Below are 27,273 nucleotides of genomic sequence, written 5' to 3'. Positions count from 1 at the left end.
CTCTCTTTCTCTCTCTCTCTCTTTCTCTCTCTCTTTCTTTCTCTCTCTCTCTCTCTCTCTCTCTCTCTCTCTCTCTCTCTTACAGTTTGCAGGCATACCACTAGGACCTAGTTATTTGTCTATAGACACTTGTTTTTCCCGATGTTTTTAACACTTGTCTGTAGTGAGACAGACATCACAGTGTCATTACCAAGGTTAACACAACGCCCTGCTACAGCTTTATCTGGGTGAGTCTTTTCAGCAAAACTTTGCAGTTTTTACCATACTGCACACATTTTCTTAATTAGGAATGGACATTCTCTACTGCCTCGTCTTCCCCTGAAAAAATTTCAGAGGCTGTCTCTTATTGTTGCTCTTTGTAAAGGGTAGAAGTTCTTCAGTAGTCAGTTCTTCGCTGTGTTCCTCCAACTCCTCCTCTGCGTGATATATAATAAAAACTTTTATGTTCAGAAACCAAAAAAGCAGAAAACAAAATATTCTGTATTGTACTTCACAAATAATTTAAACGCAGTCGTCACTAGGCGGGATACATTGGAAAACTGAGAGTGCCTCGCCCCGCGCCTAGTAGAACCCACGTGCTCGACCTATACATGTAAGTATCAACAAAAACTCGTATTCCGAGGCAAACTTTGTACACCGAGTTAAATTTTACGAGGAAATTGAATCAGCCATCCGGTTCCACACCTCACATCTCCCAATAGTTCATTTATATGTCTTATAAAGTTCCAGGCTGATTTTCAACATTTAACACTGCTGTTTCTATATTGCTCTATTGCATTATACCCTCCACAAGGGTCTCTGTCTTACATTAGTCCCCTTCCTTTATCGTCTTCACCTTTAACACTTGATCCTGAAAAACATAAACAATTAAAAAAATACAGGTCTCATGATGACTCTTTCAGTATCATAAAATATAAAACAACCCTTATGATAATTGCTGCAATGCAATTTTGATTACCATTATGACAATTATAACTATCATGTGAAAGATGTGGAAAGTTTGTCTGTGAATCATAAAACTGAGATTGGTTATTATGGTGAAGAGTGAGCAAGTGAGTGAAAAAACCAGCGTTGAATGTAATGAAACGCCATTTTCTGGGCGAGTCCCGGAGGCTCCCCGGAGCTATCCAGGCTGAATGGATATGTATAACTTTCTGGCATCAGTCAAAGTGCTAGGAGTTCTTGCCTACCGGGGACCACAAGCCAGAACCTGGCCCCCTCAGAGAGGCACGAGGAGCAATGGCCTATAGAAACCCCCTTGTGATTGGGAGCATTCTATGTCTGCCATCGACCGGGACAGGCACCCAGAAAGGTAGGCGCCCCAAAACAAACCCCTATTCTGGTGAAATTATTGCTACCGAAAGCCGAACGAGAGGACAGAACTCCCCAAACAAAATTATCAAACTAGCATGACGTCATCACGTCGCCGCGCCACCGTCTGCACAACCCCCCCTCCCCGAGATGGGGAAGGGGGAGCCCCAGACCCTCCACGCCGGCAATCCAACTGGCAGTTCTTAGGCTGGATGTCAAAATACGTGAAAAACGCCGCCAACCGGAGGGAGGGAGGGAGGGATGCCGGGGAGCCTCCGGGACTCACCCAGAAAATGGCGTTTCATTACATTCAACGCTGGTTTTCTGGGGGGAGCCCCGTCAGCTCCCTGGAGCTACCTCACCAAAGATAAATAAAACAGGGAAGGAACCGGGAGGTGGATACCACACGTCCTAACTGAACAACCAAAACCACAGACAAAACAAAGACCAAAATGAGAAGAAAAAGACCACCCAGGCCAACGATCAGGACGGCCCCAAAACTCAAGAGCAGGCCAGAGGGGAAAAACGCCCAGGACAGCAAGTGGAAAGGAGCAGACGGAACCGCAACACTGAACACAAGCAGGAGCGGCTCTGCCAGCACCATCAAACATGAGGTGACAGAACAATCCCAGACAGTCCTAGAACAACCCCGAAGGGAAGACAAGCCAACCCTATCAAAGACCGAAGGACCCTTCGCAGTGATAGGAAAACCACACACCGCCCCCGAGACGAAACACACAGGTGGGAGACCAATAACGAACCCACCTGTGCCGACACAAACGACGAGAAACGAACACCACGATCGAAAGCGCAAAACGCGAATCTAAAAACAGCGACCCCGCAACCCAAAGGAGGAACATAACCAGCTCCAGCAGGGAAGAATGATACACGCATCCCCGAGGCATCCAAGAGGAGAACTACCGAGGACGAGAACCGCAGGAAAGCAAACACACCCAGTCCGGAAAAGGAACAAAGAAAAACCGAAACCAGGACCGGAACCCGGCAAATCCGGTTCCAAGAAAAGGAACCAGGAAGGCAGGAGTGGCAGACCGAAAAGTCCACACCCCCCCCCCCCACAGACAGCGCAACCCGAAGCTCTTGAAAACCACCCAGAAATCGCAGGAACTAGGTACCAAAACGGAACACCGGAGCAGTCCAAAAGCAGGACGTGGAACATGGACAGAGGCCCACCGGAGCACCAAACAGGATAATCAAGAAGGACTGACCCAGATACACAAAAAAGTGTAGCATGGGGGAGGAAAAACGGAAATAGGTAAGGAAACCACGAATACGGCCCAAGGAGCGGCCGGGACACGACCAACCACAAAATGTGTAGAGGAGCACGTACATACCTGAGGGACCTTAAGGACAGCAGATTGCAGTCAGGCACCGAAGATAGGCAAGGAAAGTGTCCAGACAGGGAAAAGACCCAGGGGTCGACAACGAAAACAAAAGCACCGAAATGCAGTGCAGAGCCCCACAGGACAACAAAGAACAAAAGATGGAAAAAAAAAAGGCACTAAAGACACATGCAAGGTGACCAAACACCCCAGTCAGGAGCCATCGACGCAATCCCGCCAAGCGCGGAAGAGTAAACAAGGATGGAACAGTGAACAAGGGTGGCAGAGTGAGTAGAGTATCCCAAGAAGATACTCACTCCAAATGCATGAGCCTAACTAGAGAAGCAAAGCTCTCCAAAGTACCAACAATGGAACTCAAACCGTTCCGTACGTCCAAGGAAAAGTCCTGCCCACCTGTGGAGAACTGAGGCGGCGCCCAAGCATATAACCAGCAGAGTAGCGAATAATAACTAGTCTACCTGCAAGTGAGGTCTAGAACAGACATGCAAGACACCGTACCGACACTCAGTGCGCCCAACCCGCACCATTGCCTGCCAAAATATCACCCGCAACTACTGTATACACAACAAAAGATAAGTAGTTCCTTAGTGTTTGTGTTTATTGACCAATCTCCACGAAACAATAGAAACTGGGATAGTGGCACACGCCATCCTTGCGGCACATTGTGGGCACGAAGCAATGGGCATAAAAGGGAGAAGCGCAGAATCAGGAAAGACCGGAGGAATGACCGGCATGGTAACAGGCCCGGTGATGCGCGGAACCAATTACCACGTAATGTGGTGGTGGGGCCCCACGATTGTTGGACATGTATGTGAGTGGGAATGGATGGTAAGAAACAGTAGCTCCCTCGCACGGGCCAATAGGCCCTCCGCAGGTCCACTGTACTCATGTCCGTATGTTTGTACGCACAAGGGGACACAGGAGGTAGTGAGCACCCAAAGAAGCCACAGACACTAAAAAGAACCTGATTAATGTCAGAGGGGAAAGGAAGCGAAAAGCACCAAAAAGCCACGTGGAGGAGGCAGACGCCCCCCACAGGAGCAAACGTGAAGACAGAGCCCAGAAGGCTCAGGAAACTGCACAACCGTCAACTGACAGGAAAGACGGGGCCCAAGAGCCAGAGCTCAACCCCCGCAAGCACAACTAGTTAAGCACCCCACCAAAAGTGAGAACCAGCACTAGGCCGACAGAAGCGCCAGACAAAGACAACCTCACCTGCAGAACAGACACACGACCGTGCCACAACACAGGCGAGCCAAGTAACATACTAAGAGCAGCGCTAAAGGTGTGCCTGAAAGCCATGCATACTCGAGGCAGTAGGCAGAGTATGTACCGTTACCTGAATAAAATGCGAAGTCGAAGGAGAAATACGGCCAGAGGCGCGAACCCTGCAGAAGATGAAGCAGTACAGAGAGTGAGGCGGCGCCACGCCAAACCATCCCACACCAAGAAGCAGAGGAAGAACAAAGTGACACCCCCAGATATAAATCCAAAACATCCTCAGCATCCAGAGGGCCACGACTGGAGGGAGAAACAAGCAAGAAGCCGTAGAAAACCACGAGAAATGGCGCGAACACACGAGCACACCACCCGTAAACAAAACGCACACCGCGGCCCCAGCACACGAGGTACGAAACGCACCACCCATCCACCAGGAGGCGTGGCTCGTACACCAGGCAGACACACAAATCGTACACACAACGTACAGAGATCGTACAAACACCAGGAAGGCGTGCGGAACGAAGACAAAAAACGCCGAAACTGTAAGTAGAGACGACGTGAAAACAAAACAAGGCGAAAACGAAGCAAAAGAAAACAGATGATGGAAGGGAACCAACAAGGCCGACAAAAGACCTGAGGGAAACCACATCGAAAATCAACAGACATCCCAATAATATTGGAAGGTACGAAGAGACTCGCGAACCAACGAGAATCACGACAAGCACCCCTGACCAAGGATCATGCATGGACAACGATACGAAGCGGTTTAGGCACTATGTACTAGGTCAATATATAAATTCATCAATGTTTGTTTCACACCTTGTATGGATGTACCTTACCTGAACACTTTTTATTTTTTTTTGTGAACAGCATCGCGACGTAAGTGCGAAAAGGGTAAGGAAAAGAGGGTGAAACACACCCCCAGGAACGATGGGACCGACGAACTTGAAGGAACACGGAACCGAAACCAGGGAGGGGTATACTCAAAAACAACAGGAACACAGAGGGAAGTAACAACCCCACTGAGGAACTACCAGCCCCACACCAAAGGTACAACGACCCAAGAGGGGCAAACGGGGCCGAGGCCCCCCCAGGCAACCCCTCCCTAACCCCGGGAACCTCTATGGCATGACCCAGGGCCGAGCCGCACCCCCAAAGCCCCAGCATTAACAAGGAAAAGCCGGGGCAGCCGTGCAAACACTAATGAAGGGAGCCCACTGGTCAGACCCATACGGCACGGCTGGAGGAACCGACTCGAATGCCTCCGCCACCATCCCGGAAGAGGAAAATCCCCGAGACCGCCCGAGTCTCAACCTAACCAGACCCCGCCCCAACCCCAAAACCCGCCTATGGTTCGGAGCAGGAAGCAAGGGAGGAAGTGAGTAGAACAGAAGGGGAAGAACAAGAAGCGGAAGGAGCCAGAGCCGAAGCGACCCCCACCCCAAAGTCCAGACCCCAACCACCAAAACGGGGCAGCCTCAGGGCATCCTGGGCCGCAAACAACCAAAAGCATTGCAGCAACATACACCCAGCAAGCAACGCCGCAGCCGCCTGCACCCGATTATCAAGACCAGTGGCCTGGGTGAAGGAGAGCACGTACCGACAAAAATCATCGGACAACTCCGGGTCACAAGAACAAGGACCCAACAGGCAGCATGGCGGAGGCACAACCGGTGAGTGTCACCCTGAGACAAGGGGACAGATCAACCGTCAAACTCGCAGGACGTGAGGGGGACTCCGGGGACACACCTAGAGGACCATGGAGCCCCATGGGGATTCCCAGGGCCCTTAGCCTTTGGTACACGCTAAGGGAAGCCCAGGCAGGGTACTGCGAACCGGCGCCCAAATCTACCAACAAACTGCTAAAGCTGAACCCCCGGGACGTGTCCACTCATGGGGGCCAAGCAGGGAGTACTGCCAACAGAAGAATTCGAAAGAAAATCACCTAGAACAGGAAAGGGGGGGGGGGGCCATAGGAAAGGCAGACCCCCACCAGGCAAAAACAAAAGAAAAAGCCCGCAAGAGGACAACGTACCCAGGCGGAACAGAGCTGGCCGCTGTTAATGGTGAAAACTAGCTGTGCAGTACCCCGCGCCCCTACCAGTGACGAAAACTACCACCTACCCAGAGACAAACCAGGGCAACAAAACCCCAGCCGACTCCAAGGGCGGCCCAGTACCGAGCAGAAAAGGACACAACGGAGGTAGAACCCAAGGCGACTTGTGGAAGGTGGCCCCAAGCCCCAAGGGCAGTACTTACAGGGCACCTTGGGAAGATAGCCCTAGGCACATGCAGCCCGAATACCGTGGAATCTTACTCCTGTCTCACACCCCACCGGTAGAGACAGTCCACACCACAAGGCACAGAACTGAAACAAAAACCGGAGCCAGAGGCACTCGACCAGCCAGTAATACCATCAGCCAAGAACTGATCGCTGGCTGGTTGGATCGCTGGCGTGGAGGGTCTGGGGCTCCCCCTTCCCCCTCTCGGGGAGGGGGGGGTTGTGCAGACGGTGGCGCGGCGACGTGATGACGTCATGCTAGTTTGATAATTTTGTTTGGAGAGTTCTGTCCACTCGTTCGGCTTTCGGTAGCAATAATTTCACCAGAATAGGGGTTTGTTTTGGGGCGCCTACCTTTCTGGGTGCCTGTCACGGTCGATGGCAGACATAGAATGCTCCCAATCACAAGGGGGTTTCTATAGGCCATTGCTCCTCATGCCTCTCTGAGGGGGCCAGGTTCTGGCTTGTGGTCCCCAGTAGGCAAGAACTCCTAGCACTTTGACTGATGCCAGAAAGTTATACATATCCATTCAGCCTGGATAGCTCCGGGGAGCCGACGGGGCTCCCTCCAGAAATGGAATACAATGGACAAATCAAAAGAGAATACGAGTGCACCAAAACATGCATCTGCCTGGACAACATTTTAACTATGTACATGCTCATTTTCTAGTTGGCATCACTCCCCCATCAATACTGGATCTATTATTCACCAGGAAAGAAGAAGAAGAAGAGATATTTGACATCCAATACCTTCTTCCCTTGAAAAATAGTGATCATGCCCTGTTGAAAATTAAATATGCTTTGCGATATAATCTGGAAGAGAATGGGGACATTGGAACAGTTGATAAACTCTATTTCATGAGAGGACACTATGAAGAACTTGGAAAATTCTTTAATGAGTTTAATTGGACAGACTTGTTGCTAGGCAAGGAAGCAAATGCTAAATTTTGTGAAATATACGATGAAGGTACAAAACATTCATACCAAAACAGAGATGCAGGACCAGAAAACAGGACTGGTTCAACAGAAATTGTGAGAGGGCAATAGAGAATGAAACAAGAAAATGGGTTCAATTTCAGAAGAGGTCTAACATGCACGCAAACATAGTAGCACTACAAGCAAGCAAGAAATATTACACTGCGGTGAGGAGAGGGGCAGAAAGGAACTTTGAGAAAGGTATAGCGGACAAATGTAAAACAGATCCAGGCCTTTTCTTAAAATTCATTAAAAGCAAGCTGTATGTAAAGGATAAAATCCAGAGGTTGAGAACAGGGAACAGGACTACTGAGAATGAGAGAGAAATATGTGAAATGCTACATGAACGGTTTCAAAGTGTGTGTGTACAAAATTAGGATTTCAGAGAGCCGGACCAAATACCATTTCCAATACATAGATGTATCTCAAGACGAACTGAAAAAATTACTCATGGGGCTTGGAAGAAATAAAGCAGTTGGACTTGATGGAGTTTCACCTTAGGTGCTGCAAGAATGTGCAACTGAGCTGAGCATTCCATTCCAGTTAATATTCCAGATATTCTTGTGCACAGGAATCTTAGCAGATATATGGAAAAAGGCCAACATAGTACCAATCTATAAAAATGGTAGTCGAGAGTAACCTCTAAATTATAGACCCGTATCATTAACAAGTGTGGTAGTCAAAACACTAGAAAAAGTAATTAAAGCTGAATGGATTGAACACCTAGAGGATAATGACATAATAACAGACAAACAGTATGGCTTTTAAACAGGAAGATCCTGTGTAACAAATCTTAGTTTTTATGATAGAGCCACAGAGATACTACAGGAAGAGGTGGTTGGGTTGACTGTGTCTATCTGAATCTAAAAAAGGCTTTTGATAGAGTCCCCACACACGAGGCTGTTATGGAAACTGGAACACGCTGGAGGGGTGACAGAAAGACTTATGACGTGGATGAATAATTCTCTAACTGACAGATAGATGAGGGCAGTAATCAGAGACAATGTATCTTACTGGAGTAGTATTACTAGTGGAGTACCACAGGTTCAGTTCTTGCACCAGTAATGTTCATCGTCTACATAAACGATCTATCAGATGGAATACAGAATTATATGAAAAATGTTTGTGGATGATGCTAAGATACTGGGAAAGATAGGAGACACAGACGATTGTAATGCCCTTCAAATTGATCTAGATAAAATAAGTGCTTGGAGCGACAAGTGACAAATGGAATTCAATGTGAATAAATGCAATGTTATGAAATGTGGAATTGGAGAAAATAGACCACACACACAACTTACAATGCAGGCGATGAGTCACAATAACATGGCTAAAGTATGTTGACCAGACCACACACTAGAAGGTGAAGGGACGATGACGTTTCTGTCCGTCCTGGACCATTCTCACAATCGACTTGAGAATGGTCCAGGACGGACCGAAATGTCGTCGTCCCTTCACCTTCTAGTGTGTGGTCTGGTCAACACAACTTACAAATTATGTGGAAATGAAATTACAGAATTCTGGTAATGAGCGAGACCTAGGGGTGGTTTTGGATAGTAAGCTGTCGCCAGAGGAACACACAAAGAACATTGTGAGAGGAGCGTATGCGTCGCTTTCCAACTTTAGACTTGTTTTTAATTGTACGGCTGGTGAAATACTAAAGAAACTGTTCATGACTTTTGTTAGACCAAAATTGGAATATGCAGCAGTTTTATGGTGCTCAAATCTAAAGGACATAAATAAACTGGAAAAGTTACAACAGCATGCTAAAAATGGCTTCTGAAACAAAAAAAAAACAAGAGTTACAAAGAGTGACTAGAGGCATTAAACATGCTAAAACTAGAATATAAAAGAAAAAGAGATGATATGATCACCACTTACAAAATACTAACAAGAATCGACCAAATTGTCATGGAAATTCCTGAAAACAGCATCTTCACGAACAAGAGGATACAGACTGATGCTAAGGAAACTAAGGTCCCCCCCCCCCCCCCCCAAAAAAAAACAGCATTGAATGTAATAAAACGCCATTTTCTGGGTGAGACCCGGAGGCTACCTGGAGCTTACTAGGCTGATATGCTAATGTCAGACTTTGGCATCAGTCATGTGTATGGTGTTCTTTGAGCCTACCAGGGACCACGAGCCAGAACCTGGCCCCCTCTAGAGAGGCAAGGGGAGCAATGGCCTATTGAAACCCGCGTGTAGTTGGAAGCATTCTATGTCTGCTATCGACTGGGTCAAGCATCCAGAAAGGTAAGCGTCCCAAAACAAACCCCTATTCTGGTTAAAATTGCTACCAAAAGCCGAACTAGTGGATAGAACTCCCCCAACAGAAAGAAGCAAACTAGAATGACGTCACACGTCACTGCGCCATTGTCTGCGCAGCTCCCCCCTCTCTGGGAGGGGAAAGAGGGAGCCCCAGACCTCTCACGCCGGCTATCCACCCATCAGTTCTGAGGCTGAATGTCAAAACACGCGAAAAAAACGCCGACCGGAGGGAGGGAGGGTTGCCGGGGAGCCTCTGGGTTTCACCAAGAAAATGGCGTTTCATTACATTCAACGCTGGTTTTTTGGGGGAAGCCCCATCGGCTCCCCGGAGCTAACTCCCCACAGAGGAAGAATAGGGACAAACCCAGGAGGCGGTCACTGCTCACTCCCGACCCGAAGCCGAGACAACTGGCTGCATCCACTGACCCAAGCGATACAGGCCCGACCTGGCCCAGGGACGTGAACAAGGCAACGAGCAGCCAGGACCCTGTTCGACCGCCAAAATCCCCAGACCCAAAAAACTGCCCAAGACACAGTCCCAGAGAACAGCAGCAAGAGCATCGAACTTGCGAACGTCACGGGCACGGGAAGAGACCACAGGCTGGCCAGCCTTAATAACCCTGCGGATGACTTGGGAGACCTGCACCTGCGAACAGGGAAGAAGTTAGCCGGATCAACCCAAAGCGCGACGACAGACACAGAAGCTGTGGCGCGCCAGTAACGGCAGAGAACCGCAACCGGGCACGAAACATGATGCACCCCTGGCCTAACCAACAAAACAACAACCAAGGGACCCCTCTGGAAAGCAGCAGTCTCATTATTCGCCAGAAAAGAAGGAGAAGGCTGCAGAGGAACAAAACGATCGCCATGACAGAAACAGAAGCAGAAACCCCAGCACCGGAGGAGAGCATGAAGCTCACCAACCCAGAATAGGATTTCTGAATAGGATGACTAATACGAATAGGTCCAGTATTGGACCTATATGTATTAGTGAAGGTTCATACACTGAGGATGACAAAGAAATCAGTGAAATCCTAAAAAGCAGTATGAGGACATGTTTAGCACTCCGATACACAGCATGAAAGTGGAAGATTCGGACAATTTCTTTATGAGTGATATCCAAACACCTGCAAATATAACTGATATCAACACGAGCGTGGCAGATTTTGAAAGAGAAATTGACAATATGCCCATGCACTCAGCCCCAGGTTCAGACTCATAGAATTCAATATCTATAAAGAAATGCAAAGTGCCAGTAGCACAGGCACTCAGTATAGTGTGGAGGAAGAGCTTGGACACGGGGAAGATACCAGATGCACTGAAAGCAGCAGACATAGCCCCTCTACACAAGGGAGGTAGCAAAGCATTGGCAAAGAATTATAGACCAGTTGCACTAACATCCCACATAATAAAAGTATTTGAGAGAGTGATCAGGAGTCAGGTCACTAGATTCATGGAGACCAATGACCTCCACAATCCAGGCCAACATGGATTTAAAGCAGGAAGATCATGCCTCTCACAGCTACTTGACCATTATGACAAAATCACTAAGGCATTAGAAGAAAAACAGAATGCAGATATTGTATACACAGATTTTGCAAAGGCATTCAACAAATGTGACCATGGAGTGATTGCACACAAAATGAGGTCAATGAGTATAACTGGTAAAGTAGGATGCTGGATACTCAATTTCCTATTGAACAGAACACAAAGAGTAACAGTCAATCAAATAAAATCGAGTCCGAGCGCAGTTAAAAGCTCTATACCTCAAGGTACAGTCCTTGCACCACTGCTGGAACAGCAGTCTCTTATTCTCATATCAATGACAGTCAGCAGTCCTATTCTCATATCAGATATCGACAAAAACACAAGTCACAGCTTCGTGTCATGCTTTGCAGATGATACAAAAATCAGCATGAAAATTACCTCTGCTGAAGACATTGAAAAACTACAAACAGACATTAACAAAGTTTTCAATTGGGCAGCAGAAAATAACATGATGTTTAACGGTGATAAATTCCAGGTACTCAGATATGGCAAAATTGAGGATCTGAAACATATTACAGGGTACAAAACACAATCGAATCTGCCCATAGTAGGAAAACAGCATGTCAAGGATTTGGGAATAATGATGCCCGACGACCTAACGTTTAGAGAGCATAACCAAGTATTGCGTCAGCCAGAAAAGTGATACGATGGATTGAGAGAACCTTCAAGTCCAGAGATTTTCACCAAGAAAAGCCCCCACAAAGTCAGCAAAGCTTTATAGACAACTGGAAGCTTCACAGAGAATGAAGCGTTGAAACCGTCAAGCAACTCTACACACTATTCACACAAAACAAGCCATTCATTCAAAACATGTTAGTACTGATTACCCCCCCCCCCACCAGGCAGACCAGTGCCAGCCCTCAGCTGACGCCCCATCTCAGTTCTAGAGCTGATGAACAACCCCAAGACAAACCCTCCTTTGAGGGGGGGGGGGAATCAGGGAGCCACTGGGCCTTCTCCAGAAACAAGCATCTCACTACGTTCAATGCTTGGTTCCCTGAAGCTAACTAACCACAGAGAACAAAAATGGAACTCACCTGGGAGGAGAAGTAGCAGGTACAGTACTAGGATGAAGAAGAGAACCCAGGCCGGGAGACTCTTGCCCAAAGAAACACACGATTGACCAGGAACATTGACTAAATACTGGGTCACCAAAACCCTGTTAGAATGCCAAAATCCCCTAGCCTGAATATTAGCACAAGACATGTTGGAGAAAACTGCAGCCAAAGCCACATACTGTTCTCTAATTGCAGACATCATGAGCCCGAGAGTAGACTACAGGCTGGCTAGACCTGACAACACTGTAGATGACCTGAGAAATGCAAGCCTTGGGAACAGGGGGCCAAGGAAATAGGGTCAACCAGCAAAGACTCCACCGAGGCAGAATCAGTGGTGGCCTGTAGATAGTTGCAAAGAGCCACCAATGGACACAACAAGTGATGTACCCCCGGCCTAACCAACAAGCATCAATCACCAAAGGACTCATCCGGAGGCCTGCCATTTCATTCTTTACAAGACAAGAAGGAGAAGGCTGCAAACAACAAACTGCCCACCATGGTCAAAACAACAGAACTCCCACCTCCAGAGAAAAGCCTGAAGCTCCCTAATCCTGCAGCCAGAGGTGAGAGCCAACAAAAACACAGCCTTGACAAAATATCACAAACTGATGGGAAACCATAAACCAAGGTGAAGAGATCAGGATGGCTCAGGAGGAGCATGAGCAGGCTAGAGGTGAAAAAAGCAACATTGAATGTAATGAAATGCAATTTTTTAGGTAGAGCCCCGGAGGCTTCCTGGAGCTATTGGATTGATATTACCTACTATCAGTCCAGGGCTTCAATCATATGGAGTTGTCATGCCTGCCGGGGACCACTGGCCAGAACATGGTCCCCCTCAGAGAGGTGCAGGGAGCAATGGCCTAAGAAATTCCCCTTGAATGAAAGTTTTAATGTCTGCCATCGACTGGGGTTAGATACCCAGAAAAGTAGGCGCCCAATACAGACCCCAACTGGTAGGAAAATTGCAGCCTAAGAGGAACTTACCCGGGAGGCGGCTGCACCCCATGCCTCACGTCGAGGATGAGACAACTGGCTGCAACCGCCGACCCAAGGCGACAAGACTGATGAGGGCCCGGCACATTAACCAGATATCGGGCAGCCAGAACCCTGTTTGACCTCCGACACTCTGCACCCAAATGTCAGCAAAAGACATGTTCCCAAAAACAGCAGTCAAAGCCGCAAAAGTCTGAACATCATGGGCACAAGGATAGACCGCAGGATGGTTAGACTTAATAACCCTGTGGACGACCCGAGAGACCTGAGGCCCTGGAACAGGGAATGAGGGATACCGGGTCAACCTACAGCGCACCCCCAGACACATAAGCCGAGGAGCATAGGTGACGATGTAAAGCCGCAACCGGACACAACATACAATGCACTTCCGGCCTGACCAACCAAGCATCAATAACCCACGGACCCCTCCAGAAGCCCGCCGTCTCATTCTTCGCCAGAAAAGAAGAATAAAACTAACATTCCTGTAACAACAAACCCCACGCTGAGGGTACCAACACCCAAGCGGGGTCAAACAAGGCCCAACTTTTCCACAAGTCAACTCCTTCCCAGCCCCGGGATACACCATGTCAGGATCCAGGGCAGAGCCGTCCTCCAAACTCTCTGCCTCTGGAGAAAAGGCAGAGTCCACCGGAAAAGCAAGGAAAAGGAAGGGTCTGATGGCATGACCCGGAAGCCCCGGCAGGAGGAACAGGCTTGAATGCCTCCACTGCGACCCGGATGGGGCAATCCCAAAGCCACTCGAGTCTCAACACCAAGAAAGCCGTGCCCCGACTCCGAAACCCTCAGACGTTTGGGAGAAGGGGAAGGGGAGAGGAGAAGGATGACCTACAGTAGGGGAAAGGACCAGGGGGTGCGGACGAAACCAAAGTTGAGGTGACTAATGCCCCTCAAGTCCGGGTCCCTATAACCAAAGCAGGGAAGGTCTCAGGGAATCCAGAAAGGTAACCAACCTAGCGTGATGCAGCAACCTAAACCTTGCATGCAACGCTGAAGCTGCATGCTCCCGAATATCAATAGCAGTGAACTGGGTGGACTGTGTGAACTGGAGAACAAGCAAGGAACACACCACTCGCAGAACTCCAGGTCAAAGGAGTCATTGATCCAACAGGCAGCATGGCAGAGGCAAAACGGTGAGTGTCACCCTGAGACAAAGGGACAGAGCAACCTTCAAGCTCGCACGAAGTGAGATGGGACTCAGAGGACACATCCATTGGATCAATGCACCCCTAATGGGGGGTATCCAGGGCCCTTAGGCTGACTGCTAAGGGAAGCCCAGGCAAGGTACAGATAACCGGTTATCCCAACACTACTAAAGAAACAAACAAAATAATGAACCTCTGTGACCACTGGGAGATGGCAGAGCCACCCAAATAATATAAGTGGTCCTACAGCCACACCAGGCAGAAACCCCACCAGGCAAAACAAAACGAAAGAAAATAAACACCCCACAAAAGCACAACGTCTCCAGAAGGAATAGAACCGGCCGCTATGTGTATTTTAAGATAGCTGCATAGTACCTTGTTGCGCCTGCCAGCGACAATACTACCTCCTACCCAAGACCAGTGGTAGGACAAACCCTAGCTGACCCCAAGGGCAGGCAATCGCCAAGCACCAAGCAGCAAAAGAACCCTGTGGAGGCAGTTCCCGAACATTTTGTGGAAGGTAACCCCAAACTGCAAGGGAAGTACTTACAGGGCACTTAGGAAAGTTGACCCTTAGCACATGCAGCCCCAGTACTCCTGGAATGACACCTGGCTCGCACACCACCAAATCGCAGCAAGGGGAAGGAACCCATTCCTTCTCCCATTGTAAAGGGGAAGGAAACGAGACAGGCCATCCATCAGGACGTTGGACACCCCCTGGACATGAACTTCCAGGAGAGCCAAACCCTCGAGAACTCAGCAGACGAGTCACCCAAACCAACCAGCCCCAAAGAGCCAAGGACCGCATCGAAACCCCTTGGTTCAAGCAATGAACCACCAGGGAGCAGTCCAAATGGAGCCAGATCGTCGATCCGCGAGCGACTCGAACCCTCCGGAGCGACATTCACACCGCCGCGAACAATCGGACCGTGCTGTGAGCCCGACGGAAGGATGGACCCCACCTCCCCCAGGCTGGCCTAGTGAGCACTGGTCCCAAAACCCCAGCCAAGACACGACGGGTCCGTTTACACATCAAGCGAGGGCTCGGGTAGGCGCCAAGGCACTGAACCCCGAAAACCCGAAGAGGAAGCTGGCGACACAGCAATCAACGCAAAGCCCCTGGAGGCACAAACCCAACGATCGCGAGAGAGGCGGAAGGGCCGTCCCTGAAGGAACCAGAACACCTGTTGAAGCCATACCCGACCCGTCGGGTAGACCATCATGGCAAAGTTCAGGATCCCACACAAACTCTCGAGCAACCGCCGCATGACCCTGGGAACCCCTCAGAAACAGGCGAAGGCGGGAGCACAGGTGAAGCAGAGCCGCCGGAGGCAGAGACAAGGAAGCGGTGCAAGCGTCCCAAATCAGACCCAGCCAAGACCGAACCTGAGAGGGAACTAGATGGGACTTCCTCCAGTTCACCAAGAAACTGAGCCCGGCAAGCTGGGAAAGAACTAAATCCCTGGCGAGCTGACACGTGGACTGGCTGGGAGCCCAAACCAGCCAGTCATTGAGGTAGGCAAGAACCCAAACACCTAACAGACGCAGGTGGGACACCACAACTCGAGTAAGGCATGTGAAAACGCGAGGCACCAGATTCAACCCGAAGGGAAGACAACGAAAGCGGTAACCTTGACGCCCCACAACAAAACCAAGCCAGTCGCTGAACCTTGGGTGAACCGGGACATGCCAATATGCATCCTTGAAGTCCAGGGACACCATCCAAGTGCCCACCCCCAACGGAAAACGGACCTGGGATAGAGTAGCCATCCTGAAGAAGGGGCAATAAGCCCATGGGTTCAGACAGGACAAGTCCAGAATGAAGCAAACAATAACGGACAAAAAGGCGAAGACAACCGAAGAGCCAGGGCCCAAGCGGAATCTAAGGAAGAAGCCAGCACTGCCTGCCGACACGCGAGGCAAGAAGCATAGAACCGCAAAACCGCATCATGCAGGAATGGCGCGAAGAGCTTCAGCAAGGCAGACAACACCTGCACTCTGGAAGGAAGCGCATCGGACCCGGCAGCGGCCCCAAGCGCCCCCACATCCAGCTCAAGCCAGTCCGAGGACAACTCAAGGAGGGAAAAGAAACGCAGGGCTGAAGCAAGCAGGCCACAAGTACGCAAATCCTCCGCAATCAAGGCAGCCGAAAGGAAAGGAACCTACACGTGAAGCTGCATGACACCAACATCCCGAGGAAGGGCAGGGGCGAACAAACGAGCATTGAGATGCTTGAAGTCGCTCCCCAAGGAAAACCCGAAACGCCGACCAAGTCTCTCACCACTCAAGCGCACGGGAACGACAGAACGTGTGCCAAGCCTACAACGAGAAAAAGAGGACAGTCTGCCAACCAAGACGACTCCAGAACTTCATAACGAACCCAGTACGAACTAGAAGAGCTATACACGAAGGAGCACGGATCCATCATGAAGGCATAATCCGGGTCACGCAGGAGGTAAGCCGCCAAGGCCTCCCGCACCTCAGAAGACGAGACACGGGAAGCCGGAAACCTCCGGAAAGACGGAACCGAAGAACCCGCAGGATAACGGAACCGAACCCGGGGAGGGGTGGACGCTAAATCCACCTCGTACGCGGAGGGAGAGAAAGAAAACCCCTCTCCTTGTAACACCATGTCCCGATTGGAGGGTAGAAAAACCCAGACGGGGTCCAACAGGCCCCAAGGCCCCCAAGTCAACCACTCTCCAACCCCTGAGGACCCGGGGCCGAGCCGACCTCCAAACCCCCCCACCTCCAAAGAAATGGGCGGGAGCTGCCGAAAAAGCAGGAATGAAGGGGTCCCTCTGGCCAGACACAGAAGCTCTGGCAGAAGGACCAGGCTCGAATGCCTCCGGCGCAACCCCAGAAGGGGACACCCCTGAGACTGCCCGAGTCTTCACACCAACTAGACCCTGCCCTGACTCAGAAACCCTCAGATGCTTCGGAGCCAGAAGCAAGGGAGGGGGGGTGACCAAATGAATTACAAAAGGGAAAGGACTAGGAGGGGCGGATGGAACCAGGGGTGAAGCAACTCCCACCCCCAAATCTGGGTCCCTATAACCAAATCGGTGCAGTCTCGGGGTATCCGGGACCACAACTGTTACGGACCCGAGTCCAGCGTCCGAGCTCGGAGCAGTGACGACCACGCCATCTGTGGGTCAGCTCCTGAAACCCCCTCCAAATGGACGACGCCATCTAATGAGGACGAGATATACCGGCCACAAGGGCTAGTTTCCCGTCCTAATCAGCTCATGACGTAGCCGCTGCTGACCTCTGGTGAGGTGGCGCTTAGACAGCAACGCCATCTATGGAGTGGATAGGTGGGCGTTTGTGTCTAAGCCTGTAAATGAGGTACCCTAGAGTGTAACTAGTACTGATGACGTGTCTGATTACAGAGTCGACCTGGGACTGCTGTAATGGACGGTGGATCAGTCTACCCAAGGCAGCCGTAGAACCTCCACGCATTTGCTGCTGAAGCTGTGTCACCCCCCTGGATGAACACTGTTGTGTTAGCCTGCCTGTGAGGTGGCAGAGCCAGGGATTGTCATACCCGGGGCTGACTGGTGGAGAAGACTAGCCACTGGGGTGTTGTGGTGAGGAGAGTGATCTGTGGAATCACACGAGGCTCCTGCCTAGGGCTCGCAACCCTAGTATCGGTCGTGGAGTGGCCTACGCAGCGTTGCTGATTGGAACCTGCCAGCTATAGGCTGGATTTGTGGTTGACGGCCTCCACGACGGTGCACCCAGTGGGACTGTGATTTGGCTGGCCTGTGGCCGGGGTAGACTCGCCGAGAGAATCTACGGATTCGTCGTGAGGCCACGAGAAGGGAACCAGGGCCCTTCATCTTGAGCACCGTGGAACACTCTGCGTCTTCAGAGGAAGACCAGATTGTACATTATAGTGTTTATACCCCCCCACCCCGTGTGATAATTTATATATTTATTTATTGGTGATGGTAATTATATATTAAGTTTAGTTAGTTTGTATCCCTTCCCCTTTAATTTACTTGCGTTACGGAACACACCTCTTGAAAGCCACTACTAACTTGGGGCCGGATACCCAAACTCTACTAACATCAGAGAAAGAACCCAGTTGCGACCCAATAGGGCCGTAACAACAACCAACCGAGAGCGTTGCAGCAACCTAAATCTAGCATGCAACGCCATAGCTGCCTGCACCTGCATATCATTATCAGTGGCTTGGGTGAACTAGAGTACATATAGACAGCACACATTGCACGACTCAGGGTCTACACAATCACTGACCCAACAGGCAGCATGGCGGAGCTAAAATCACTGAGTGTCACCCCGAGACAAAGGGACAGAGCAACCTTCAAACTCACAAGACGCGAGAGGGGACTCAGGGGGTCACATCCATCGGACCACGTAGCCCCCCTGGGGTTTTCCAGGGCCCTTAGCCTTGGTAACACGCTAAAGGAAGCCCAGGCAGGGTACTGCGAACCAGCGCTCAAGTCTACCAATCAAACTCCTAAAGCTGAACCCCTTGGGAGTGTCTACTCACAGGGGCCAAGCGGGGAGGACCACCAACACAAAGAAAGATATATATATATATACCCCAAGAACAGCAATGAGGGACTACAATGGCAGACCCCCCTCCCACCAGGCAGAAAACAAAAACAAAAGAAAACCCCCGCAAGAGGACAGCGTACCCAGGCGGAATAGAGCCAGCTGCTGTTAATGGTGAAAACTAGCTGTGCAGTACCCTGCGCCCCTGCCAGTGATGATAACTACCCCCTACCCAGAGACAAACAACGGTAAGAAAAAACCCAGCTGACCCCAAGGGCGGCCAAATACCGAGCAGTAAATGGCACAGCAGAGGTAAATCCCGAGGTGACTTGTGGAAGGTGGCCCCAAGCCCCTAGGGCAGTACTTACAGGGCACCTAGGGAAGGAGAGCCAAAGTACATGCAGCCCGAGTACCGTGGAATATCACTCCCGGCTCATGCACCACCTGAAGGGACAGCCTACACCACAAGGCACAGAACTGTAATAAAAACTGGAGTCAGAGCCACGACTGCACCAGACTCCCTTCAGCCAAAAACTGTAGGTTGGGTCACTGGCGGATGGGTTTGGGACTCCCCCTTCCCCCTCCCAGGGATGGGGGGGGGGAGTTGCGCAGACAGCGGCGCGGCGACATCATGATGTCACGCTAGTTTGCTAATTTTTGTTTGGGGATTCTGTCCACCTGTTCAGCTTTTAGTCGTGATAATTTTACCAGAATAGGAGTTTGTTTTGGGGTGCCTACCTTTCTGGGTGCCTGTCCTGGTCGATGGCAGACAAAGAATGCTCCCAACCACAGGAGGGTCTCTATAGGCCATTGCTCCTCGTGCCTCTCTAGAGGGGGCCAGGTCCTGGCTCGCGGTCCCCGGTAGGCAAGAACTCCATGCATTGACTGATGCCAGACAGATATGCATATCCATCCAGCCTGGATAGCTCTGGGGAGCCAACGGGGCTCCCCCAAAAAACTTAACTTGTTCTACACTGAAAGGTCAACAATGAATCAAGGTTTGGATATTTTATACCACCTATATCTTTACTGAGGGAGGCGGGGGGGGGGGGAGAAGGGGACAGATTCTGGTCCTGAACTCCAGTATGTGCACGTGATTCCTTGGAGACTGGTGTGGTACCTAGGATTTTGAAGGTTCAAAGTGGGAAGCTCAGGGAGCCACCCTGGGAAGCCTCAAGGACAGTACCAGAGAACAGGCACAACAACAGTAGCTCAGGGAGCCACCCTAGGAAGTCTCAAGGACAGTACCAGAGAACAGGCACATCAACAACAGTAGCTCAGGGAGCCACCCTGGGAAGCCTCAAGGACAGTACTAGAGAACAGGCACAACAACAACAGTAGCTCAGGGAGCCACCCTGGGAAGCCTCAAGGACAGTACCAGAGAACAGGCACAACAACAACAGTAGCTCAGGGAGCCACCCTGGGAAGCCTCAAGGACAGTACCAGAGAACAGGCACAACAACAACAACAGTAGCTCAGGGAGCCACCCTGGGAAGTCTCAAGGACAGTACCAGAGAACAGGCACAACAACAACAGTAGCTCAGGGAGCCACCCTGGGAAGCCTCAAGGACAGTACCAGAGAACACAGGCACAACAACAACAGTAGCTCAGGGAGCCACCCTGGGAAGCCTCAAGGACAGTACCAGAGAACACAGGCACAACAACAACAGTAGCTCAGGGAGCCACCCTGGGAAGTCTCAAGGACAGTACCAGAGAACAGGCACAACAACAACAGTAGCTCAGGGAGCCACCCTGGGAAGTCTCAAGGACAGTACCAGAGAACAGGCACAACAACAACAGTAGCTCAGGGAGCCACCCTGGGAAGCCTCAAGGACAGTACCAGAGAACACAGGCACAACAACAACAGTAGCTCAGGGAGCCACCCTGGGAAGCCTCAAGGACAGTACCAGAGAACACAGGCACAACAACAACAGTAGCTCAGGGAGCCACCCTGGGAAGTCTCAAGGACAGTACCAGAGAACAGGCACAACAACAACAGTAGCTCAGGGAGCCACCCTGGGAAGCCTCAAGGACAGTACCAGAGAACAGGCACAACAAAGCAAGCAACTACTTGATGGATAATAGGCACCCCAGAGTAAGCACAACAAACGATTATTGCCACAGGGTATATATTCTAACTGTGATCTGCCCAACCATCACCAAGCAGCAATCCAGGTCACACGAGTACTCGGCCAGCCTCCCATTCCCCTCCTCCCGCCCCTGAGCCATGTGTGCCAAACCCCCAACCCCACGGGAAGAGAAAGGAACCGAGCAGGAATGGGGAACCATGTGGAGCCCATCAGAAAAAGTAGTTTAATTACATCCAATACTTGATTTCTGGGAAACCCCATCAGTAACTACCCAAGCTCACAGTGGCACCTACATAGAGACCAGGTTTTATGGAAAGGAAAATAATTAGTAAAACAGAAAAGATTGACTGGGTTTATCTGTGGGAGAAGAAGAGCATGGTAAGAGGGCCCAGGACAAAAGAACATCAGCGGTGTGCCAAATGACACAGCACAACACAGTTAGGGTTAGGATGTTTACTGTGTGGAAGGCATCATTTGTTTTGTTATCTTTAAGTACCTAATTTTCTTCAAGCAATTGTTCAAGCTACTGAGAGGCCCCTCCCAGATATGCTTGACCTATTGAGAGGGGCCCTCCCAGATATGCTTGACCTATTGAGAGGGGCCCTCCCAGATATGCTTGAGCTACTGAGGAACATATCTGAACATATGCTTCAATGAACATAACATTGAAGCATATCTGGGAACAAAGTTCCCAGATATGCTTGAGCTACTGAGAGGGGCCTCTCCCAGATATGCTTGAGCTACTGAGAGGGCCTTCCCAGATATGCTTGAGCTACTGAGAGGGGCCCTCCCAGATATGCCTGAGCTACTGAGAGGGGCCCTCCCAGATATGCTTGAGCTACTGAGAGGGCCTCTCCCAGATATGCTTGAGCTGCTGAGAGGGCCTCTCCCAGATATGCTTGAGCTACTGAGAGGGCCCTTCCAGATATGCTTGAGCTGCTGAGAGGGCCTCTCCCAGATATGCTTGAGCTACTGAGAGGGCCTCTCCCAGATATGCTTGAGCTGCTGAGAGGGCCTCTCCCAGATATGCTTGAGCTACTGAGAGGGCCCTTCCAGATATGCTTGAGCTGCTGAGAGGGCCTCTCCCAGATATGCTTAAGCTACTGAGAGGGCCCTTCCAGATATGCTTGAGCTACTGAGAGGGGCCCTTCCAGTAATGACTAAATATACCATTTCTAAGAAAGCCTATGTCAGAGTGGTAACAATTTATTTCATGTTATTTAAGTATCTTATTGAACAAATCAATGGCACCAACCTTGTGTTTCATGTATGACAGGAAAACATCCCATATAACCGTTATGACGTTTACATACAGCACTCTGTATGGTGCGGGAATGAAGTAGAAATTTATCGTCTGGGTGGGAGGCCATATGAGCCAGTCAAACTGAAAATTTATATCTATGATTAGAACAGTCATAAAACTAAATTAAAATTTTACCCTCACAATGTGGCTATGACCAAAATTATCCCCTTACCTGTGGGCAAAAAACCATCATTGAATGTAATGTAACGCTATTTTCTGGGTGAGACCCGGAGGCTCCCCGGAGCTACCCAGGCTGATATGGATATATTAGACTTTGGCATCAGTCAATGTGAATGGAGTTCTAGGCCTACCGGAGACCACGAGCCAGACCCTGGTCCCCTCAGAAAGGCATGAAGAGCAATGGCCTATAGAAATGCACATGTGATTATGGAGCATTCTGTGTCTGCCATCGACCAGGTCAGGCACCCAGAAAGGTAAGCATCCCAAACCAAACCTCCTATTCTGGTTGAAACTATTGCTGAAAGTCAAACGAGTGGACAGAACTCCCCAAATGGAAACGAGCATGATGTCACCACATGCCACACTGCCATCAGTGCAGATCCCTCCTCCCCAGGAGGGGAAAGGGAAAACCCCCAGACCCCTCACACCAGCTACCCACACCTCAGTTCTGAGGTTGGATGTCAAAACACACAAAAACCACCGACCGGAAGGAGGGAGAGATGCCAGGGAGCCTCCAGGTCTCACCCAGAAAATGGCATTTCATTACATTCAATGCTGGTTTTCTGGAGGGAAGTCCCTTTGGCTCCCTGAAGATAAGGTACTTAGCCAAAGATAAAATACAAAAAAGGGACTTACCCGGGAGGCCGTCAGCACTCGCTCCTCAACTCGAAGTCGAGACAACTGGCTGTAACCACCGACCCAATGCAACACAGGCCCGATGGGGCCCTGGAACACTGACCAGGTAGCGCGCAGCCAGAACCCTGATCGACAGCCAAAAACCTCACACCCTAATGTCAGCCCAAGACATGTTACCGAGTTACCGAAGATGGCACCAAGCGCAGCAACTTTACGAACATCATGGGCACAGGGATAGACCACAGGCTAGCTGGACCAAATAACCCTGCAGACGACCTGGGAGACCCGAACCCTAGAACAGGGAAGAAGGGAAACCGGATCAACCCAATGCGCATCCCCGGTCATAGAGGCTGAGGCACGTAAATAATGGGGAGAGCCACAACCGGACACAACACATGATGCACCCCCGGCCTAACCAATCAAGCATCAACAACCCAAGGACCCCTCCTGAAAGCAGACGTCTCATTCTTCACCAGAAAAGAAGGAGACGGCTGCAAACGAACAAAGTTATCACCATACCTGCTTGATGGGGTTCTGGGAGTTGTTCTACTCCCCCCCAAGCCCAGCCTGAGGCCAGGCTTGAATTGTGAGAGTTTTTGGTCCACCAGGCTGTTGCTTGGAGTGGCCAGAAGGCCCACATATTCACCACAGCCCGGTTGGTCCGGCACTCCTTGAAGAAAACAATCTAGTTTTCTCTTGAAGATGTCCACGGTTGTTCCGGCAATATTTCTGATGCTCACTGGTAGGACGTTGAACAACCGCAGACCTCTGATGTTTATACAGAGCCTGATTAGCCAAAAAGAGCAGAAACGCATAGCCAAAAGAGCAGAAACCCCTGTGCCAGAGGAGATCATGAAGCTCTACGACCCAACCCCCAGAGGCCAACGCCAACAAGAAAAAGAGCCTTAGAGAACCAATTCTGAACCGAAGGGGCCACTACAAACTGAGGGGAAGAGAGATAAGAGAGCACCCTGTCTAAAGAACAGGACAGCTCAGGTGGCGCATGAGCAGGCCGGAGATGAAACAATGCACTAGACAGCTTGCGAAACGGTGCAGAAATAACATCAATGCCGAAAGCTACCTGCAGTGGCCCCACCAGCACAGCACGATACGAGGTGCCAGTATTCAGCATAAGATGACGGTCCTAAAAATGCCACGAGAGAAAGGACAAGACAACTTAACAGAAAGCAAAGTACACCTACGAAGAGACAGAAAGAAATGGAAGGACCACCAGGAAACTTCATACTGCCGCCGAGATGAAGCACGCAGGTGGGACACTATTAATGAAACCACCTGATCACCATACAGATGGTGATAGTCTCTAGTTATAAATACCAGATGCGAAGATTCGAGGAGAAGATCGAACCAGCCACGTGATTGATCGAACCTATCTGCTGAAAAAGGCGGAGCCGTGGAAACATCCCTGGGTTCGGACACCAAGCAAGCAGTGCTTGAAACCAAGGCTGGGCCGGCCAGCCACCATGGGGGCCAAGAGGACTACTCTCCCCTGGTAAGTCTCCAAGCGAGCTAGGACCTGGAGCAACAGCGGAACAAGGAGGGGAAGAGGTGCAGATAACCCCCACCTCGACCAGTCCTGCCGAAAAGCAACGACCCTGATGGCCTCACAGTCGGGGAAGGGCACCGCATATACCGGGAGATGCCTCGACTAAGCCAACACAAAGAGGTCCACCTCCGGGAGCCCATACGTCTGGCAAACCCAATCAAACGACTCGGAGTAGACAGTCTATTCTGTGGACAGGGACATGAACCGAGACATGCTGTTTGCCAGGACGTTACACACACCCCAAACGTGAACCGCCAGGAGGGCCAAACCCCGAGAACTCAGCAGATGAGTCACCCGAAGCGACCAGCCCCAAAGAGTCAAGGACCGAATCAAACCCCCACGGTTCAAGCAATGAACCACCGGGAAGCAGTTTGAATGGAGCCGGATCATCAATCCGTGAGCGACCCGAACCCTCTGAAGTGACATCCACACTGTCGCGAACTCCCACACAGTACTGTGGGCCCAATAGAAGGACGGACCCCACCGCCCCTGGCCGGCCTGGTGAACACTGGTCACAAAGCCCCAACCAGAAGACAACACATCTGTGAATACATTGAGCGAGGGCTCGGATAGGCCCCAAGACACCGAACCTCGAAAAACCCGAAGAGGAAGCCGGCGATGCAGCAACTGACGCAAGGCTCCTGGAGGCCGAACCTAGTGATCGCACGTGCAAGACGTCGAAGGAGCGCCCTTCAAAGGAACCAGAACAGCCGAAGAAGCCAAACCCAACCCAGTGGGTAGATCATCACTGCAAAGTTCAGGCTCCCGCATAAACCCTCGAGCAACCGCCAAGTGCCTTGGGAGCTCCCCAAAAACATGCAAAGGTGGGACCCCAACTGAAGCAGAGACTCCGGAGGGAGAGACAAGGAAGCGGTCTGAGAGTCCCCACCCAAGACCCATCCAAGTCCGAACCTGAGACGGAACCAGATGGGACTTCCTCCTGTTCACCAGGAACCCAAACCTGGCGAGCTGGGAAAGAATCAAATCCTTGGTGTGCAGACACGCAGACTGGTTGGGAGTTCACACCTGACAGCTGTTAAGGAAAACCAGCACCTGAACCCCTAACAGACACAGCCGGGCCACCACGACCTTGGTAAAGCTTGTAAACATGCAAGGTTCCAGGTTCAAGTGGAAAGGAAGGCAACGACAGCGGTAACCGAGACACCCCACAACAAAACCAAGCCAGTCCCTGAATCCTGAATGAATAGGGACGTGCCAATACATGTCCCAGAGGTCCAGGGATACCATCCAAGCACTTGGCTCCATGAGAGACTGGACCTGGGACAGAGTAATCATCTGAAAGGAGGCGCAAAAGACCCCGGGGTTCAGATGGAACAAGTCCAAAATGAACCTCAGGTCTGCGCAGTCGTGTTTCAGGACTGGGAACAGATGAGAAACCCACCTGAGGGACATCGTCATTTCAACCACGTCCAATCGTACCCACTTATTTAGCTCAAGGAGCTAAATAAGAACAAAGCAGTTGGTCCAGATGGAGTTTCACTATGGGTTCTGAGTGAATGTGCACCTGACCTCAGCATTCCTCTTCAACTGATTTTTCAGGCATCCCTGTTTACAGGAGTTGTAGCTGATGTGTGGAAAAAGGCTAACATAGTTCCAATCTACAAAAGTGGAAGCAGGAACGACCCCCTTAATTATAGACCGGTATCATTGACAAGTGTAATAGTCAAAATATTGGAAAAAATAATTAAAACTAAATGGGTATAACACCTGGAGAGAAATGATATAATATCAGACAGACAGTATGGTTTTCGATCTGGAAGATCCTGTGTATCGAATTTACTTAGTTTCTATGATCGAGCTACAGAGATATTACAGGAAAGAGATGGTTGGGTTGACTGCATCTATCTGGACCTAAAAAAGGCTTTTGACAGAGTTCCACATAAGAGGTTGTTCTGGAAACTGGAAAATATTGGAGGGGTGACAGGTAGGCTACTAACATATATGAAAAATTTTCTGACTCATAGAAAAATGAGGGCAGTGATCAGAGGCAATGTGTCGGACTGGAGAAATGTCACAAGTGGAGTACCACAGGGTTCAGTTCTTGCACACGTGATGTTTATTGTGTACATAAATGATCTACCAGTTGGTATACAGAATTATATGAACATGTTTGCTGATGATGCTAAGATAATAGGAAGGATAAGAAACTTAGATGATTGTCATGCCCTTCAAGATGACCTGGACAAAATAAGTATCTGGAGCACCACTTGGCAAATGGAATTTAATGTTAATAAATGCCATCTTGAGGTTATCTTGAGATGATTTTGGGGCTTTTTAGTGTCCCCGCGGCCCAGTCCTCGACCAGGCCTCCACCCCCAGGAAGCAGCCCGTGACAGCTGGCTAACACCCAGGTACCTATTTTACTGCTAGGTAACAGGGGCATAGGGTGAAAGAAACTCTGCCCATTATTTCTCGCCGGCGCCTGGGATCGAACCCAGGACCACAGGATCACAAGTCATGCGTGCTGTCTGCTCAGCCGACCGGCTCCCGGTCGGCCGAGCGGGAGCCGGTCCACCTAGAGTCCATGTTATTGAAAGTGGAATAGGAGAACATAGACCCCACACAACCTATATATTATGTGAGAAATCTTTAAAGAATTCTGATAAAGAAAGAGATCTAGGGGTGGTTCTAGATAGAAAACTATCACTTGAGGACCACATAAAGAATATTGTGCGAGGAGCCTATGCCACGCTTTCTAACTTCAGAATTGCTTTTAAATACATGGATGGCGATATACTAAAGAAATTGTTCACAATTTTTGTTAGGCCAAAGCTAG

At 50.2% G+C, this 27,273-nt stretch overlaps 1 protein-coding gene across 2 annotated transcripts in view; it reads right to left on the bottom strand.

Moving 5' to 3' along the window:
- Positions 1 to 461: 461 nt before the first annotated feature.
- LOC123772734 (mpv17-like protein 2) overlaps positions 462 to 27,273 on the bottom strand; it is a 93,543-nt gene continuing 66,731 nt past the window's right edge. For both annotated transcript variants that reach the window (XM_069303617.1, XM_069303616.1), the window contains exons 4-5: positions 22,049 to 22,177; positions 462 to 850 (exon numbers count right to left, since the gene is read on the bottom strand). In XM_069303617.1, the coding sequence (XP_069159718.1) occupies positions 809 to 850; positions 22,049 to 22,177 (171 nt within the window). In that variant the 3' untranslated portion in view covers positions 462 to 808. The remainder of the gene's footprint in view (positions 851 to 22,048; positions 22,178 to 27,273) is intronic.

The sequence above is a fragment of the Procambarus clarkii genome, chromosome 50, assembly GCF_040958095.1.
Source record: "Procambarus clarkii isolate CNS0578487 chromosome 50, FALCON_Pclarkii_2.0, whole genome shotgun sequence".
Taxonomy (NCBI): Eukaryota; Metazoa; Arthropoda; class Malacostraca; order Decapoda; family Cambaridae; genus Procambarus; species Procambarus clarkii.
Note: the sequence above shows the minus strand (reverse complement) of the source record. Positions and strands in the feature narration are given on the sequence as shown.